We start from the raw sequence: 20743 nt of genomic DNA, 5'->3' as shown, positions 1-20743 counted from the left end.
GCAACTCCAGAGAATCCAACAAGACTGAGAAAACACTGACACAGTCTAAGCTGGACAAGAGAAAAACAAATGAATAGCACAGAATATAAGCACACAGCATGTGTGCTGTTGTGAGTTCTGTTTTTGGGCTCCCTCTGGTGGTTACTGATGGTACTGGGTGATTTGTGTTCTGCTGTCTCTGGTGTCCACCTGTTCTATTAGGATTTGGGAGTTTCCTATTTAACCGGGCTTTCTTGTCATTTCCCCGCCGGCTATCAAGGTTATCAGAGTGTTTTGTTACCTCAGCTTCTGGCTTCAGTAATCTTCAGGACAAGCTAAGTTTTTGATTTTCTTGTTTCACATTTTGCTTTATTTTTGTCTTGTCCAGCTTGCATGTAATTGTTTCTTTGCTGCTGGTTGCTCTAGTGGGCTGTAATTGCTCCTCATGTTCCATGAGTTGGAACATGAGTTCAAGTAATTACAGGATGGTTTTTTGAAGGGTTTTTTGCTGACCGCGCAGTTTACTTTTGTATCCTCTGCTATCTAGTTTTAGCGGGCCTCATTTTGCTAAATCTGTTTTCATACTGTGTATGTGCCTTCCTCTCATTTCACCGTCATTATATGTGGGGGGCTGCTATTTCTGTGGGGGATTTCTCTGGAGGCAAGAGAGGTCTGTGTTTCTTCTGATAGGGGAAGCTAGATCTTCGGCTGGTGCGAGACGTCTAGGATCAACGTCGGCACGTTCCCCGGCTATTGTTATTTCTGTGTTCAGTTTAGGGTCGCGGTCAGCTCAGGTTCCATCACCCTAGAGCTCGTTGGTGCTTGTCCTTTTGTGATTCCCTGCCATTGGAATCATGACAGTGTGCCACAGAAAAAGAAACAGACACTTATCTTTGCTAAATTGGCAGCTAAGCAGGAGAAGTCAGAAAGTGATCCAACACTTCACAAGAAACATTGTCAACTGGCAAGGACAAATAAATCCTGCACACCTAAATATCCCAGTCAGAACTGCAATCAGCAGATACACCTGTCCAGGACTGCGACTCAGAGACAACTACATTCCCACCTGCAACAAATGGAGGGAACCCAAAAGCAGAATTCACAACAGCTGTCATTATATCTTCAATAAATGCACAAGTTTATGTTGATATTTTGGACACTTTTCTTATCCCATCAATTCAAAGGATATTTGGGGATGATGAAATCATTTTTCAAGATGATAATGCATCCTGCCATAGAGCAAAACTGTGCAATCATTCCTTGAAAAAAGACACAAAAGGTCATTGTCATGGCCTACAAATAGTCCGGATCTCAATCCAATTGAAAATCTTTGGTGGAAGTTGAAGAAAATGTTCCATTACAAGAATCCAACCTGAAAAGCTGATCTGGGGACAGCAATCAGGGAAAGATGGAGCCAGATTGATGAAGAGTCCTGTGTGACCCTCATTAAGTCCAGGCCTCAGAGACTGCAAGCTGCAATAAAAGCCAGAGGTGGTGCAACAACATACTAGTGATGTGTTGGAGGGTTATTTTTTTTTTTTTTTTTTCATGATTCCGTAATTTTTTCCTCAGAATTGAGTGATTCCATATTTTTCCCCTATGCTTGGTTAAAAAAAAGTAACCATTACTGAATACAACATGTTTTGTTCTTGATTTCTTTTAGTGTTTCTTAAAGCCAGAAAGTTGTCATTTGAAATGTCTTTAGTTTTGTGTCATGTCTGTGATCTGCTTTTTTTTCTACAAAATTAAACAACTGATTGAACATCCTTTAAGGTCGGTGATTCCATAATTTTTGCCAGGTGTTGTATAATACTGCCCCTATGTTTAAGAATATAACTACTACTAACTTGTCCTACTATTAAACCTGTGGACAGTACAATGTTTGGTGCTGAGTGTAGCTGTCCGGTTTCTTCCTTCTTGTCCTCTACTCATCTCTCTACGTTCACAGGTCCCAGTTTCGGATGTGCTGTAACGCCTCTCGTACACTGATAATGACTAAGGAGAACAGTGCGGTTGGACAGACTATTCAGTATGATGGAGAAAAGAGAAGTAAGAACATCACGGAGAGTCTCTACCAGCTGTTTCCAGAGGTAATGCGGTCATGTCACACACTGACACATGGCGGCATATTCCGCGCGGTGCTTCTATGTGCAGTGATCCAGTGATTAGAGGTTGGTGCACTATTGTCATCGAGGCATTGATTGCAGTAACCTGATCACTAGTGTTGAGCGATACCTTCTGATATTCTGAAATATCGGGATCGGATTGGATCGACCAATATCCAAAAAATATCGGATATCACCAATACCGATACCGGAAACCAATGCAAGTTAATGGGACACAAATATCGGAATGAAAATAAGCCCTTTCTTTCCTTGCACATCCTGTTCCAGAAGGGGGAAGAGTGTGGGCGGAGACTGCATGTCTGTGTGGGACTGTCGGGGGTCTGTACGGCCTCTTGGGGGTCTGTGCGGGCTGCCGGGGGTCTGTGTGGGCCTGCCGGGGGTCTGTATGGGCCTCTCGGGGTTCTGTGCCGTCTGCCGGAAATCTGTGCGGCCTGCCGGGGGTCTGTATGGGCCTCTTGGGGGTGTGTACTGGCCTCTCGGGGGTCTGTGTTGCCTGCCGGGGGTCTATGCGGCCTGCTGGGGGTCTGTACAGGCCTCTCGAGGGTCTGTGCGGTCTGCCAGGGGTCTGTACTGGCCTCTCGGGGGTCTATGCAGCCTGCCGGGCATCTGTGCGGCCTGCCGGGAGTAGGTACAGGCCTCTCGGGGGTCTGTGTGGCCTGCCGGAGGTCTTTTTGTGCAGGCATTGTCCGATGGCTACAATGGCAGTAATTGACACATTAGCCAATGATGGGACTGTAGTAGTCCCATCATCCGGCTAACATGTTGAATGTAAAAAAAAACAACAAAAAACTACATACCTACATACTACATACATACATACTACATACATACCACATACTAAATACATGCTACATACATGTTACATGCATGCTACATACATGCTACATATATACTACATATATACCACATACATACTACATACAATATATACTACATACATAAATACTACATACAACATACTACATACATACTACATACATCATGCATACTACATACATATATACAACATACTACATACAATACATTCATACATAACATGCAATACAGACATACAGTACATATAACATAGAGTACACACTCACCATCACTTGTCACTTTGTTCCCCGAAGCCAGTGTCATCTGTAAAAAAGATTAAAATAACAAACAGCCAATATACTCCCTGATCCGCATAAATCCACGAGTGTCCCACGACGATCTCCCGTGGAGAACGGCAGCATCAGCTGATGCAACCGCAATCTAGGGGCTCCAGAAACACAATGACGGAGAGAGGTATCCTTCCGCACTGTATTCCTCCGCTGCTGGAAAAAAATAGTCCTTAGTCACACGTTTGGCATTGCTGTGTGAGAAATTTTCCCACGCAGGAATTGTCATAAAGTGAGACTTTGTCCTAAGGTAACCTCTCAGTGATGCACTGCAGGAGCCATTGTCTCCTGTTAATGTGTCACTGAAGGTCCTATAGAGCAGTGACATCACCCAATGTCACTGTTCTATAGGGGAGATCGTCGTGGGACACTCTTTATTAATTGGACTACGGCGGACAGGTAGTATACGGTTTATTATTTTACATTTTTTGCAGGCGCTGAAGTATGGTTAAATGAAGAATATTAAAATACTTTTTTCCTAATGTGTGCGTGTTTTATTAACCCTTTACTACTATTGGATTAATAATGGATAGACGTCTTATTGACGCCTCTCCGTTATTAACCCAGCTTAATGTCACCTTACAATAGCAAGGTGACATTAACCCCTTATTACCCCATATCCCACCGCTACATGGGAGTGGGAAGAGAGGGGCTAAGTGCCGTAATTGGTGCATCTTACAGATGCGCCATTTCTGGGGCAGCTGCGGACTGGTATTTGTAGCCGGGGGGGGGGGGGGCAATATCCATGGCTCCTCTCTAGGCTATGAATATCAGCCCGCAGCTGTCTACGTAGAATATCTGGCTATAAAATATAGGGGGACCACACATCATATTTTATTTTAATAGCCGGTAAAGGCTACGCAGACAGCTGCGGGCTGAAATTTATAGCAGGCAGCAAATATTGGCCCCCGGCCATCGGCTTTTCCCCTCTGGCATCGTTTTTTTTCCATTTTTTAAAAAAAATTAAACACTCATTAAGGCCTCTTTCACACTTGCGTCGGTACGGGTCCGTAACTATACGCTCGGAAGCGCCGCGGTTTACATTCTGCAGCATGTCAATTCTTTGTGCGGATTCCGCTGCGGTTTTACACCTGCTTCAATAGAAAACTGCAGGTGTAAAGTCGCAACGGAATCCGCAGTAGAAACCGTGATAAATCCGCAGTAAAAACTGCAGCGGTTTTGCACTGTGGTTTTTCCAAATCCGCACATACCCTCAAAACTGCACCAAAAACTGCATCAAAACTGCACCAAAAACTGCATAAAAAATCGCATCAAAAACCGTACCAAAAACTGCATCAAAACCTGCATACAAAACTGCACCAAAACTGGCATCAGGCTATGTGCACATGTTGCGGATTCTCTGCGGGTCCGCAGCATTTTTTTGGGTGCAGAAACGCTGCAGATCCACAATTGATTTACAGTACAATGTAAATCAATGAGGGAAAAAAAATGTGCACACGTTGTGGAAAATCCGCTGTGGAAACGCTGCGGTTTAAAGGTAACATGTCCCTTCTTTTTTGCAAATCTGCAGCATTTTTGTACCCATTCCATTATAGAAATCCACAGCGGAAAAAAACGCAGCAAATCCGCAAAAAAAATGCAGCAAAAATGCTGCAGATCCGCACAAAAAATGCAACAAATCCGCAGCTGAGTTTTCTGCCAGGAGAGGCAGAATCCGCACCAGAAATTCCTAAGGCTAATCCGCAACGTGTGCACATAGCGTCAAAACTGTTTTTGATGCAGGTTTTGATGCAGTTTTTGGTGCAGTTTTGATGCAGCTTTGGTGCAGCTTTGATGCAGCTTTTGGTGCATTTTTATGCAGTTTTTGCTGCAGTCATGATGCAGTTTTTGGTGCAGTTTTCATGCAGTTTTTTGGTGCAGTTTTGACGCAGTTTTTGGTGCAATTTTTGATGCAGGTTTTGATGCCGTTTTTGATGCAGTTTTTGGTGCAGTTTTGATGCAGTTAATGGTGCAGTTATGATGCAGTTTTTGATGCAGTTTTGATACAGTTTTTGGTGCAGTTTTTGCACGGTTTTGGAAATAAATAAATAAATGGAAAATGTGCATGATTTAAATGGAAACATGCATGAAAAACCGATTCAGAGGCCGGATTCATCATTTCACATCTCATTTTCATCCATCTTTCGCCGAATCTGTCGCTGTGCGATTTTTCGCTGGACAGAAAAACCTTTCCTCTTTATGTGTTTTCCGTCCAGCGGAAACAGCTTTTATGATGGATCTGGCAAAAAATGGATAAAGTGTGTGGCCATCAGGCGCAATCCAGCGCTAATACAACTCTATGAGAAATAACGGATCCAGCAGAAAAAAAAAGGATCCTGCAAATGTGCTCGCAGGATGAGTTTTTTACCTGTAGACTTGTATTAGCCCTGGATTGCGATGGATGGCCACATGTCGCGTCCGTCATGCAACGGATCCGTCGTGTTTTGGCGGACTGTCAGCATGAAAAAACGTTCAAGTGAATTTTTTTTTTGGCCGTCGCGTCTGCCATTTTCTACCGCGCATGCACGGCCGAAATTTCGCCCCCTCCTCCCTGGACTTCAGAATGGGCAGCGGATGCGCTGAAAAACGGCATCCACTGCCCATGTCATGCACAAATTTCACAACGTGCATCAGTACATTGGCCCGACGCAAAGCAACGGACCCGTACCGACGCAAGTGTGAAAGAGGCCTTAATGAGCCTTTAATTAAAAAAAAAAACTCCAGCACAATTTTCTGCACCAGCGGGGGAAAGCCAATGGCCGAGGGCCAATATATGAATTTCAGCCCGCAGCTGTCTGCGTAGCCTTTACTGGCTATTAAAATAGGGGGACCCCCCCAAAAAAATGACGTGTGGTCCCCCTATATTTTATAGCCAGAAAGGCTACGCAGACAGTTGCGGGCTGATATTCATAGCCTAGAGAGGCGCCATGGATATTGGCCCCCCGGCTACAAATACCAGTCCGCAGCCGCCCCAGAAATGGCGCAACTGTAAGATGCGCCAATTCCGGCACTTAGCCCCTCTCCATTATTAATCCAACAGTAAGAAAGGGTTAATAAAACACACATTAGGAAATAATTATATTAATATTCTTTATTTAACCATACTTACCATACTTCAGCGCATGCAAAAAATGTAAAATAATAAACCGTATACTACCTGTCTGCCGTAGTCCAATTAATAACGAGTGTCCCATGATGATCTCCCCTATAGAACAGTGACATCGGGTGATCTGCTCTATAGGATCCTCAGTGACACACTGACAGGAGACAATGGCTCCTGCAGTGCATCACTGAGAGGTTACTAGAGTTCAAAGTTTCACTTTATGGCAATTGCTGAGTGGGAAAATTTCTCACACAGCAATGCCAAAAGTGAGACTAGGGACTATTTTTTTCCAGCCGCGGAGGAATACAGTGCGGAAGGATACCTTCCTCCCGTCATTGAGTTCCTGGAGCCCCTAGGAGCGGTCGCATCAGCTGATGCTGCCGTTCTCCATGGAGTTCGTCATGGGACACTCGTGGATTTCTGTGGATCAGGGTGTATATTGGTTGTTTGTTATTTTAATCTTTTTTACAGATGACACTGGCTTCGGGGATCAAAATGACAAGTGATGATGAGTATGCATTCTATTTTATATGTACTGTATGTCTGTATGTATGAATTGTATGTAATGTATAAATGTATTGTATGCAGTATGTATGTAGTATGTATTCAATATGTTGTATGTTGTATGTAGCATGTATGTAGTATGTATGTAGTATTTATGTAGTATGTATGTATGTATGTGTCTAGTATGTATGTATGTATGTATGTAGTATGTTGTATGTATGTTGTATGTAGTTTTTTTTTTTTTTACATTGAAAACATTAGCTGGATGATGGGACTACTACTGTGTCAATCACTGTCACTGTAGTAGTAGATGTCTGCACATAAAGATCCCCGGCAGGATGCACAGACCCTCGAGAGGCCCACACAGACCCCCAGCAGGCTCGCACAGACCCCCGGCAGACCGCACAGACCCCTGAGAGGCCCACACAGACCCCCAGCAGGCCCGCACAGACCCCCGGCAGACCGCACAAACCCCTGAGAGGCCCGTACAGACCCCCGGCAGGCCACACAGACCCCCGGCAGGCCACACAGACCCCCGGCAGGCTGCACAGACCCCCGAGAGGTCCACACAGACCCCCAGCAGGCCCGCACAGACCCCCGGCAGACCGCACAGACCCCCGAGAGGCCCGTACAGACCCCGGGCAGGCCAGCACAGACCCTCCCATGGTCACGCACAGACCCCATCTGCACACACACGCAGTCTCTGCCCACGTACCGCCCACACTCCATTATAGTGCATCTTTGCACTATAGGAAGTTCCGATTCTGGTATCTGATATCTTAAAAGAATCAGAACTCAGTATCGGAAATCCGATACAGTGAATATCGGCCGATACCCGATATTTTCAGTATCGGAATGCTCAACACTACTGATCACTGATTTTACATTTCCCACTTCTGTAATTGTGTTTTTCAATGTTCTCAGGACACTAAAATATTTAGAAAAATGAGATCCACAGAGCAGATTGTGGACACGGGAATGTACAAGAAGTAGAGAAGTGTCAGAAATGTAATGAAAATAGGACCTAACCCTTAGGCCATTTCTGGAGAGGTGACCTGCATGGCTGCATCATGAACTGTAAAGGGGAAAACCAGCTAACATTTCATTCTAACCCTTTCGGCTACGACCCTCTCGTGTGAGATAGACACCTTCTGTGGAGTATATAGAGTAAATAACAAGCTTGTAGTCACATTTGTCGTCAAGATGTAAATTGTCTTCCTGTCTTCAAAAGATTTACAAGCAGACTCTTTGAAGCAGGATACCAGTTATGATTATTGTTTTTTGTGTCAGGCACGTCTCTCATAGTTATGGGAGCCATATTTTTGACATTTTGAAGACGTGACAAGCACAACTCATTTACTTTCAACTCTGTGCCTTAAATTGTTCAGCCCCATATTAATATCGCCCAGATGGACAGAGTTGGATATGCCATGTCTCCTATCTATAGAAAGCTAAACTCATGATGGGAAACATGTAGTGATGAGCGAGTGTACTCGTTGCTCGGGTTTTCCTCAGCATGCCTGGGTGATCTCCGAGTATTTGACTGCTCGGAGATTTAGTATTCCTCACCTCAGCTGAATGATTTACGGCTTCTAGACAGGCTGAACACATGTGGGGATTCCCTAGCAAAAAGGCAACCCCCCACATGTACTCAGGCTGGCTAGTAGCTGTAAATCATTCAGCTGAGGTGAGGAAAACTAAATCTCCAAACAGTCATAAATACGTGGAGGTCACCCGAGCGTGCTCAGGGAAACCCGAGAAACGAGTACACTCGCTCATCACTAGAAATATGCCATTAATATCTCCATCCTGGGACCTCCAAGGGGCCAGATATCCTGAAGATTTGGGATCTCATAATTTTTAGTACCAGAGATACATCCCATATTCCAGCCTTCATCTGAGTTCACCAAGGGGAGGTAGGTAGTTGTAGTTTGTACCTTCTAAAAGCCAGATGTGACCTGCAATCATTAAGTGCTGGAAGATACAGCTCGCTGTAGGACTGGACCATTTTCCAATCGTAGAGCTCCACTCCACTAAGATCTGTACAATTTATATATCTTGTTCGCTATGTAATAACTTTTCTACATTTTTATGAATGCTTCCTAATTTTTTGGTTTAAATATACACCGCTCAAAAAAATAAAGGGAACACTAAAATCCCACATCCTAGATGTTACTGAGTGAAATATTCCAGTTGCAATGTTTTATTCATTGCATAGTGTATTGCGTTGAGAATAATAAAACATAAACAGGATCAATGTAAATCAAATGAATATCCCATGGAGGTTTTTTGCCCTCCTAGGCCCCATCCACATTTCCTGGTGTACAGGCCTGTCTCCTAGTAGTGCCTCCAGCCTCTGGATACTACGCTGACAGACACAGCAAACCTTCTTGCCACAGCTCGCATTGCACCCCTGAAGCCTCGTGAGGCCAAACGCTACTAGAGATAGCAGTCCAATTGTGTAAATGATAGGTGGTGGCAGCTAGTTTCTCTTTGGCTGTTGTGGAGCCTGACAGTGACCATATCAAAGTATATACGGAATATATATATATATATATGTATATATATATATATATATATATATATATATATATATATACAGTACTGACCAAAATTTTGGACACACCTTCTCATTTAAAGATTTTTCAGTATTTTCATGACTATGAAAATTGTAAATTCACACTGAAGGCATCAAATCTATGAATTAACACATGTGGAATTATATACTTAACAAAAAAGTGTGAAACAACTGAAATTACATCTTATATTCCAGGTTCTTCAAAGTAGCCACCTTTTGCTTTGATGACTGCTTTGCACACTCTTGGCATTCTCTTGATGATCAAGAGGTAGTCACCGGAAATGGTCTTCTAACAATCTAGAAGGAGTTCCCAGAGATGCTTAGCACTTGTTGGCCCTTTTGCCTTCACTCTGAGGTCCAGCTCATCCCAAACCATCTCAATTGGGTTCAGGTCTGGTGACTGTAGAGGCCAGGTCATCTGGTGTAGCCCCCCATCACTCTCCTTCTTGGTCAAATAGCCCTTACACAGCCTGGAGGTGTGTTTGGGGTCATTGTCCTGTTGAAAAATAAATGATGGTCCAACTAAACGCAAACTGGATGGAATAGCATGCCGCTGCAAGATGCTGTGGTAGCCATGTTGGTTCAGTATGCCTTCAATTTTGAATAAATTCCTTACAGTGTCACCAGCAAAGCCCCCCCACACCATCACACCTCCTCCTCCATGCTTCACGGTGGGAACCAGGCATGTAGAGTCCACCCATTCACCTTTTCTGCGTCGCACACAGACACGGTGGTTGGAACCAAAGATCTCAAATTTTGACTCATCAGTCATCAGGCCAAAGCACAGATTTCCACTGGTCTTTTGTCTATTTCTTGTGTTCTTTAGCCCAAACAAGTCTCTTCTGCTTGTTGCCTGTCCTTAGCAGTGGTTTCCTAGCAGCTATTTTACCATGAAGGCCTGCTGCACAAAGTCTCCTCTTAACAGTTGTTGTAGAGATGTGTCTGCTGCTAGAACTCTGTGTGGCATTGACCTGGTCTCTAATCTGAGCTGCTGTTAACCTGCGATTTCTGAGGCTGGTGACTCGAATAAACTGATCCTCAGAAGCAGAGGTGACTCTTGGTCTTCCTTTCCTGGGGCGGTCATCATGTGAGCCAGTTTCTTTTTAGTGCTTGATGGTCTTTGCCACTGCACTTGGGGACACTTTCAAAGTTTTCCCAATTTTTCAGACTGACTGACCTTCATTTTTTAAAGTAATGATGGCCACTTGTTTTTCTTTACTTGGCTGCTTTTTTCTTGCCAAAATACAAATTCTAACAGTCTATTCAGTAGGACTATCGGCTGTGTATCCACCAGACTTCTGCTCAACACAACTGATGGTCCCAACCCCATTTATAAGGCAAGAAATCCCACTTATTACACCTGACAGGGCACACCTGTGAAGTGAAAACCATTCCCGGTGACTACCTCTTGAAGCTCATCTAGAGAATGCCAAGAGTGTGCAAACCAGTCATCAAAGCAAAACGTGGATACTTTGAAGAACCTAGAATATAAGACGTAATTTCATTTGTTTCACACTTTTCTGTTCAGTATATAATTCCACATGTGTTAATTCATAGTTTTGATGCCTTCAGTGTGAATGTACAATTTTCATAGTCATGAAAATACAGAAAAATCTTTAAATGAGAAGGTGTGTCCAAACTTTTGGTCTGTACTATCTATCTATCTATCTATGTATATATATATATATATATATATATATATATATATATATATATATATATAGCCCGGTGTGCTGGGATCAGATGTATATACAGTGGGGCAAAAAAGTATTTAGTCAGTCAGCAATAGTGCAAGTTCCACCACTTAAAAAGATGAGAGGCGTCTGTGATTTACATCATAGGTAGACCTCAACTATGGGAGACAAACTGAGAAAAAAAAATCCAGAAAATCACATTGTCTGTTTTTTTAACATTTTATTTGCATATTATGGTGGAAAATAAGTATTTGGTCAGAAACAAAATTTCATCTCAATACTTTGTAATATATCCTTTGTTGGCAATGACAGAGGTCAAACGTTTTCTGTAAGTCTTCACAAGGTTGCCACACACTGTTGTTGGTATGTTGGCCCATTCCTCCATGCAGATCTCCTCTAGAGCAGTGATGTTTTTGGCTTTTCGCTTGGCAACACGGACTTTCAACTCCCTCCAAAGGTTTTCTATAGGGTTGAGATCTGGAGACTGGCTAGGCCACTCCAGGACCTTGAAATGCTTCTTACGAAGCCACTCCTTCGTTGCCCTGGTGGTGTGCTAAGGATCATTTTCATGTTGAAAGACCCAGCCACGTTTCCTCTTCAATGCCCTTGCTGATGGAAGGAGGTTTGCACTCAAAATCTCACGATACATGGCCCCATTCATTCTTTCTTGTACCCGGATCAGTCGTCCTGGCCCCTTTGCAGAGAAACAGCCCCAAAGCATGATGTTTCCACCACCATGCTTTACAGTAGGTATGGTGTTTGATGGATGCAACTCAGTATTCTTTTTCCTCCAAACACGACAAGTTGTGTTTCTACCAAACAGTTCCAGTTTGGTTTCATCAGACCATAGGACATTCTCCCAAAACTCCTCTGGATCATCCAAATGCTCTCTAGCAAACTTCAGACTTGCCCGGACATGTACTGGCTTAAGCAGTGGGACACGTCTGGCACTGCAAGATCTGAGTCCATGGTGGCGTAGTGTGTTACTTATGGTAGGCCTTCTTACATTGGTCCCAGCTCTCTGTAGTTCATTCACTAGGTCCCCCCGCGTGGTTCTTGGATTTTTGCTCACCGTTCTTGTGATCATTCTGACCCCACGTGGTGGGATTTTGCGTGGAGCCCCAGATCGAGGGAGATTATCAGTGGTCTTGTATGTCTTCCATTTTCTAATTATTGCTCCCACTGTTGATTTCTTCACTCCAAGCTGGTTGGCTATTGCAGATTCAGTCTTCCCAGCCTGGTGCAGGGCTACAATTTTGTTTCTGGTTTCCTTTGACAGCTCTTTGGTCTTCACCATAGTGGAATTTGGAGTCAGACTGTTTGAGGGTGTGCACAGGTGTCTTTTTATACTGATAACAAGTTTAAACAGGTGCCATTACTACAGGTAATGAGTGGAGGAAAGAGGAGACTCTTAAAGAAGAAGTTACAGGTCTGTGAGAGCCAGAAATCTTGATTGTTTGTTTCTGACCAAATACTTATTTTCCACCATAATATGCAAATAAAATGTTAAAAAAACAGACAATGTGATTTTCTGGATTTTTTTTTCTCAGTTTGTCTCCCATAGTTGAGGTCTACCTATGATGTAAATTACAGACGCCTCTCATCTTTTTAAGTGGTGGAACTTGCACTATTGCTGACTGACTAAATACTTTTTTGCCCCACTGTATACTATGAGTTTGCTGGGAATTCCCATAACTGACTTAGTAGCAAAAGCCATGGTGGCCTCATCCATCAATTGTAAGTCAATTGTGTGATGGTCCTGACAATTGATGGCAGCTGTTTGTTACAAATTAGTGCCAGTAGTGGGGTATCTGCATTATGCCCTGGCTGTTCCCTAAGAAGGAGGCTTTATCTGTACCTAAAGTCCATAGTGCACCACCAGAAACTGTGATTACGGGAGGTGCAGTTAGAGTTTGCGGTTCCTGTGTCTTTACCACTGAAAAAAAATAGGATAAATGTCTACAGGCTTCCGATAGTACGATAAGATTTATGTTGGGAGCTCGGCCAAACCACAAAGCAAGAGCGCACTCAACAAAAACGGATATATGTGAACACACACGTGAACATTAACCAAACAGATAGACAGACATGTAGTACAAAAGCATACATGTACAGAAGATAATCACAGATCCTTACATGCTAATACTCACACTTAGACACAACTCACACTGGGGACTAAATAGGGGATTACATAGATTAATCTCTACTTCTCCCAAATAACAAATTTAGTCTACCTCCTCGAAAGGTTTTAGTAGGCAACACGTTCCTCACCAGCTCATTAGCTGCCAATAGCAGAGCTCAACGTAACCCATGCTCCAGTTTGGCCACCGCATGAAATAGTCTGTCATGACTTAATGCTAATTATACAGGTACTCCAAAATATGCAGCATTGCATTTCAGCAAGTTAAATTTCATTGAAAGTCACTTGGTGCTCTGGTAGACTGTTCTGTTTTGGTAATGCCGGAGGGTGTGTTCTTCCATCTATGAATGGTTGACGTGAGCTGACATTTTTCTGACCAGGTTGACCATTCCCCTCAATCAGGTACTCTGTACCGGGTCCTGTACTTAAAGGGATGTATCACGGCGGAGGTGACCAGGTCCGTGGCCCTAGGTGCCCATGTTAAAGGGATGCCACCTGTGGTACTCAGTCAGGGATGACCAACGCTGATTAACCCCTTCATGACCCTGGGTATTTTCATTTTTTCATTTTCGTTTTTCGCTCACCTCCTTCCCAGACATAACTTTTTTGTATTTTTCTATCAATGTGGACATGTTATGGCTTATTTTTTGCAGGACAAGTTGTACTTTTGAACGACATCATAGGTTTCAGCATGCCATGTACTAGAAAACGGAAAAAAAATTTCAAGTGTGGTGAAATTGCAAAAAAGTGCAATCCCACACTGTGTTTTTTGTTTGGCTTTTCTACTAGGTTCACTAAATGCTAAAACTGACCTGCCATTTTGATTGTCCAGGTAATTACGAGTTCATAGACACCGAACATGTCTAGGTTCTATTTTATCTAAGTGGTAAAAAAAAATTCCAAATTTTGCTTTAAAAAAATTGCACAATTTTTCGATACCCATAGCGTCTTCATTTTTTGTGATCTCTGGTTAGTTGAGGGCTTATGTTTTGCGTGCCGAGCTGATGTTTTTAATGATACCTTTTTGGTGCAGATATGTTCTTTTGATCGCCCGTTATTGCCTTTTAATGCAATGTTGCGGAGACAAAAAAACGTAATTCTGGCGTTTCAAATTTTTTTCTCCCTACGCCATTTAGTGATCAGGTTAATCCTTTTTTTACTTGATAGATCGGGTGATTCTGAACGCGGCGATACCAAATATGTGTATGTTTGATTTTTTTTTATTGTTTTATCTTGAATGGGGCGAAAGGGGGGTGATTTAAACTTTTATATTATTTTCATATTTTTTTTAACTTTTTTTTTTACTTTTGCCGTGCTTTAATAGCCTCTTTTGGAGGCTAGAAGCTGGCAAAACTCGATTGCCTTTGCTACATAGGAGTGATGCTCAGATCGCCTCTATGTAGGAGAGTTACAGCATTGCTATGAGCGCTGACCACAGGGTGGAGCTCATAGCAATCCGGCATCAACAACCCTAGAAGTCTCAAGGAGACCTCTGGTTGTCATACCGACGCATCGCTGACCCCCGATCACGTGACAGGAGTTAGCAATGCGCACATTTCCGTCCAGATGGTCGGAAGCTCTAGTTAAATGCCGTTGACAGCGTTTGATAGCGGCATTTAACTAGTTAATAGCGGTGGGTGAATCGCGATTCCACCCGCCGCTATTCGGGCACATGTCAGCTGACATGTCCCGGCTTTGATGTGGGCTCACCGCCGGAGCCCACATCAAAGCAGGGGATCTGACCTCGGACGTACTATCCCATCCGAGGTCAGAAAGGAGTTAAAGGGGTCTACTGGGGTGATGTTACGGCAGCAGATAGCATGGCTTCCCACAGGTGAAGCTGAGTCCCCAGGGCTCCCGATGTAGTAGGGACATGTGGTAGGTGGTGTAGAAAGAAACGGAGGACACAGGGTTGCAGTCTCTTTACCTTTTTACTGTATGTTTCAGGCAGCCACAGACCAGTGTACCGGATCACGGGTGCTTGTGGTGGTCCAGCTGGCTTGGAAGCGTCACCAGGTGGGGTTGGAAGCCTTCCTTCCAGCACAGTGATGTTGTAGTCCTTTGCTGCCTTGGGCCTCACACAAGGTCCTCACGTTCTCTCTGTGCCCCTTTAGGTAGGACACTAACCCATACGACAGGTAGCTTGAGCCTTTTTGCAGGATCTCTATCACGACCCAGAATCTGTCTGTTACTGTGTCCTCGGGTGTTAATGGTGGACAGGTAATTTGAAATCTAGCTGTCCGCCAGTTTCTGCCATTGGGCATGAAGTTACCCCCACAACCTCAGTCTTCTGGCTACCGGCATATGCTCTCAGCATGGAGGAAGTTCAGTCACAACTTCTCTCTCTAGCTCTTCACTTCGACTTTGCTCCTTCCTCCTTTCAGTCTCTTTACAAGTTGCGCTGCTCTCTTTTTCTTTCCCAGGAGCTGCAGAATCACTCGTCTGCACGGCCCCAGCTTTCCTTCCTCACTCCTCACCCTCCTCTCACCCACTGACTAACTCTCCCCAAATGCCTAGCAACTGCCTAGCAACTGACTCCTCCTCCCGACCAGAGAGCAGCCTCACTAAAGTCAGGAGTAGAGCTCCCCTTCTGGCCTGGAGTCAGAATGGTATTGTATGTGCTGAATACCTGTTAGAGGGATCCTTCCTTGCTTCCAAGCATTGCATCAATCTCCCGTGAGGAAAGCAATGCCACTGTAACAACTGGTTACCTGGGGTGTTACATCTTTACCCATAGTTGCTGAAAAAAAGCCAATTAACAGCACTTCAGATAATAGCTCTCATACATGATGTACAGAGATGTAGTAGCACACATACATAAACATCAACCGCCCAAAGAAGACTGCCAGAATTGGGCTTCATGGACAATTTCTGGACAGAAACCGCTACTGAGGACCAAAAACAAGATAGAGACATGTTTGGACCAAGGAACTTAGGGATGTCTGATCATTAGATTAGTTGGAATCTGTGATTTGAGATTTTCGGTACCAGCTTTCATGTGTTTGTGAAAGGCCCGCCGTGAAGCATTGTGAATGAGGTGTGATGTTGTGGGAAAACCTTTTCTAGTAACACTGTAATTTCTTCCTAATTCAAGACTCCTTGCAGCAGAGCTATCATAATATTCGGCAACAACATGCCTTCGTATCTGGCTTGCACTTAGCAGGCAGTAAGACAATGACGCAAACACTCCTCTAGGTATTATAAGAGCTATGTGACCAAAAAGAGACCAAAATAGAGAATGTGCAGTGTGCACTTTCCAATTAAACCAAGGTTACTAGTACACTACAAAAATACCCATAATTACATATAGCACATTCATGCCCTTACATAGAGTACATGTATACAGTCACGGCCGAAAGTGTTGGCACCCTTGAAAATGTTCCAGAAAATGAAATATTTCTGCCAGAACATTATTACAATTCCACATGTTTTGTTATACACAGGTTTATGAAAAAAAGGCAAATTGGACATAATTTTACACAAAACCCCCAAAATGGGCATGACAAAATTGTTGACAACTTTCCAAAATTGTGGGTAAACAACTTTGTTTCAATCATTTTATGCTTGTTCAAACTCACCTGTGGCAAGTAACAGGTGTTAGCAATATGAAAATCACACCTGAAACCAGATAAAAAGGGGATATGCTGACTCAGGCTTTGCATTATGTCTGTGTGTGCCACACTATGCATGGAGAACAGAAAGAGGAGAAGAGGACTGTCTGAGAGGACTTGAGAACAAAAATTGTTGAACAATATTAACAATCTCAAGGTTCCAAATTTATTTTCAGAGATATTTTTTGTCCACGGTGCACATAATCAAGAAGTTTACTTACTAATGGCAGTGTAGCTAATCTCCCTGGACGTGGATGGTATAGAAAAAGTGATGAAAGGTTGTAACTCAGGAAAGTTCGAATGGTGTATAAGTAGCCGCAGTCAAAGCTAGACTGCAGTTTGGCAAAATGTACATGAGTAAGCCAACATCCTTCTGGGGAAGCATCTTGTGGACAGAGTAGACCAAGATAGAGCTTTTTTTTAAAGCACATAATTCTACTGTTTACTCAAAATGGAATGAGGCTTACAAAGAAAGGAACACAGTACCTACAGTCAAATATGGTGGAGGGTCAGATATGTAAACCATGTCCTATGAGCAACGGTTACAGGATTTGGGAATGTTTAGCTTGAAAAAAAAAGACTGAGAGGAGACTTAATAGCTATCTACAAATATCTCAAGGGCTGTCACATTGTAGAAGGATCATCTTTAACCTCATTTGCATAAGGAAAGACTAGAATCAATGGGATGAAACTGAATGGGAGGAGACACAGATTAGATATTAGAAAAAACTTTTTTACAGTTAGGGTGATCAATGAGTTGAACAGGCAGCCATGAGAGGTGGTGAGTTCTCCTTCAATGGAAGTTTTTAAACAGAGGCTGTACAGACATCTGTCTGGGATGACTTAGTGAATCCTGCTTGGACCAGATGACCCAGGAGGTCCCTTCCAACTCTACCATTCTACGATTCTATAATTATACTAATCTTTATTTGTACAGCACCAATATATTCCACATCAATTTACAATTTAACAATTTCAAACACAACAGACATAAGTAACAATATTAACAATACAATAATTAAAACAAAATAAGCCACCCCTGCTCGTGAGAGCTTACAATCTACATTGAGGTGGGGCTGATACAAAGTACAGGTGTGTATTTACGATAATGTATTTACAATGAGGGTCCGGCCATCTTCAGGGGGTGGGGGATAGATGGGGATAGTGAATGGGCTACACACACACAAACATAACATAACTTTGATTAGTGAACATTATTGGCCGCTCTGAACAAATCTGTTTTGAGGGAACACATTAAACTATGCAAATTGTGGATGGTCCTAATATCTTGGGGAAGAGCATTCCAAAGGATTGGTGCAGTGCAGGAGAAGTCTTGGAGTCGGGAGTTGGAGGTACGGATTAGTGCAGAGGTTAGTCAAAGTCATTTGTAGAGTGCAGTGGTCGGTTAGGCTGATAGACCGAAATGAGGGAGGAGATGTAAGGGGGCCGCACTGTGGAGAGCTTTGTGGGGGAGAACAAGTACTTTGAATTGGATTCTATAATGAATGGGCAGCTAGTGTAACGACTGGCGAAGAGCGGAAACATCTGAATACCGATTAGCTAGAAGGACAACTGTCTGCTGCATTAAGGATAGACTGGACAGGGGAAAGTCGAGTGAGGGGGAGGCCAATTAGTAGAGCATTGCAGTGATCCAGGCGGAAGTGGATCAAGGCGACAGTGAGGGTTTTTGTTGTTTCCATGGTGAGAAAAGGGCGGATTCTAGAGATGTTCTTTAGGTGTAAGCGGCAAGAGCGGGCAAGAGATTGTATATGAGTTGTGAAAAAGAGATAGGAGTCAAACATAACACTCAGACAGTGTGCCTGCTGCCGGGGTGTTATTATGGTGCCAATCACAGAGAGGGACCTGCTGCCGGGGTGTTATTATGGTGCCAACCACTGAGAGGGAAATGTCAAATTTAGGGAGGTTAGTAGACTTTAACATCCCCATCAATGATCCCCTCTCTCAATCTGCCTCTCATCTTCTTTCTCTAACTTCTCCATTCGGCCTCTCACAGTTTACTAATTCTCCTACGCATGAGGACGGGAATACTCTGGACCCGGTTTTCTCCCATCCCGGCTCGCTGCATTTTACTAACTCCCCTCTCCCACTCTCGGACCACAACCTTCTTTCCTTCTCTGTCAAGAATTGTCTCCTCACCCGGGACACCCCACTTAAAACACTTATCGGAATACACGTACCACCTACTGTATTCTCACCCAGCCCTTGTAGATTGTGAGCCCTCGTGGGCCGGGTCCTCTCTCCTCCTGTACCAGCTATGACTTGTATTGTTTAAGATTATTGTACTTGTTTTTATTATGTATACCCCTCCTCACATGTAAAGCACCATGGAATAAATGGCGCTATAACAATAAATAATAATAATAATTAATACCCAGCAGCTTGTGGACAATCTCCACACATCTTTAGCCGCTCTCTTCAGCGTTACTCAAGGTGTGCAGAGCAGCAGTGGAGAAAATCTCTCTTAGCAGAAGACTTCATCCACTATAAGTTCATGCTCAAAACCTATAACTCTGCTGTTTATCTGGCCAAACAATCCTACTTCACCACCCTCATCACCTCAATATCCAACAACCCAAAATGACTTTTTGAAACTTTAAACTCCCTCCTGAAACCTAAAGTACAGGCCCCCATCACCAACCTCAGCGGTGAGGATCTGGCCACTTATTTCTCAGAAAAAATCAACCACATTCATCAGAATATCTCAGCGCAATCTCCTCAGTGCCTGGATCCCCTTCCCTGCCGCACCTCAAGCTCACTAGACATCTTTGAGCCTGCTTCAGAAGAAGAAGTTTCCAAGCTCCTCGCTTCTGCCCGGCCTACAACCTGCAACAGTGACCCCATTCCTTCACATCTCCTGCAGTCTCTTTCACCAGTGGTCACCACTCACCTGACTAAAATATTTAACCTTTCTCTTCAGGTATCTTTCCCTCCTCATTTAAACATGCCATCATAACCCCTTTACTTAACCCCTTAGTGACAGAGCCAATTTGGTACTTAATGACCGAGCCAATTTTTGCAATTCTGACCACTGTCACTTTATGAGGTTATAACTCTGGAACGCTTCAACGGATCCCGCTGATTCTGAGATTGTTTTTTCGTGACATATTGTACGTCATGTTAGTGGTAACATTTCTTCGATATTACTTGCGATTATTTATGAAAAAAACGGAAATATGGCGAAAATTTTTAAAATTTTGCAATTTTCAAACTTTGTATTTTTATGCCCTTAAATCAGAGAGATATGTCATAAAAAATACTTAATAAGTAACATTTCCCACATGTCTACTTTACATCAGCACAATTTTGGAAACTAAATTTTTTTTTGTTAGGGAGTTATAAGGGTTAAAAGTTGACCAGCAATTTCTCATTTTTACAACACCATTTTTTTTTAGGGACCACATCACATTTGAAGTCATTTTGAGGGGTCTATATGATAGAAAATAATGAAGTGTGACACCATTCTAAAAACTACACCCCTCAAGGTTCTCAAAACCACATTCAAGAAGTTTATTAACCCTTTACGTGCTTCACAGGAACTGAAACAATGTGGAAGGAAAAAATTAACATTTAACTTTTTTTTGCAAACATCTTAATTCAGAACCATTTTTTTATTTTCACAAGTGTAAAAACAGAAATGTAACCATAAATTTTGTTATGCAATTTCTCTTGAATATGCCAATACCCCATATGTGGGGGTAAACCACTGTTAGGGCGCACCGCAGAACTTAGAAGTGAAGGAGCGCCGTTTGACTTTTTCAATGCAGAATTGGCTGGAATTGAGATCGGACACCATGTCACATTTAGAGAGCCCCTGATGTGCCTAAACAGTGGAAACTCCCCATAAG

At 43.2% G+C, this 20743-nt stretch overlaps 1 protein-coding gene across 1 annotated transcript in view; it reads left to right on the top strand.

Annotated features, from left to right (window-relative positions):
• LOC138677402 (alpha-N-acetylneuraminide alpha-2,8-sialyltransferase-like) overlaps positions 1–20743 on the top strand; it is a 265474-nt gene that overhangs the window by 179261 nt on the left and 65470 nt on the right. Inside the window, exon 4 of the mRNA XM_069767497.1 lies at positions 1928–2069. Within this exon, the coding sequence (XP_069623598.1) occupies positions 1928–2069 (142 nt within the window). The remainder of the gene's footprint in view (positions 1–1927; positions 2070–20743) is intronic.

This window comes from Ranitomeya imitator, chromosome 4 (assembly GCF_032444005.1).
Source record: "Ranitomeya imitator isolate aRanImi1 chromosome 4, aRanImi1.pri, whole genome shotgun sequence".
NCBI classification, from domain to species: domain Eukaryota; kingdom Metazoa; phylum Chordata; class Amphibia; order Anura; family Dendrobatidae; genus Ranitomeya; species Ranitomeya imitator.
This window is presented reverse-complemented; position numbering and strand designations above follow the sequence as displayed.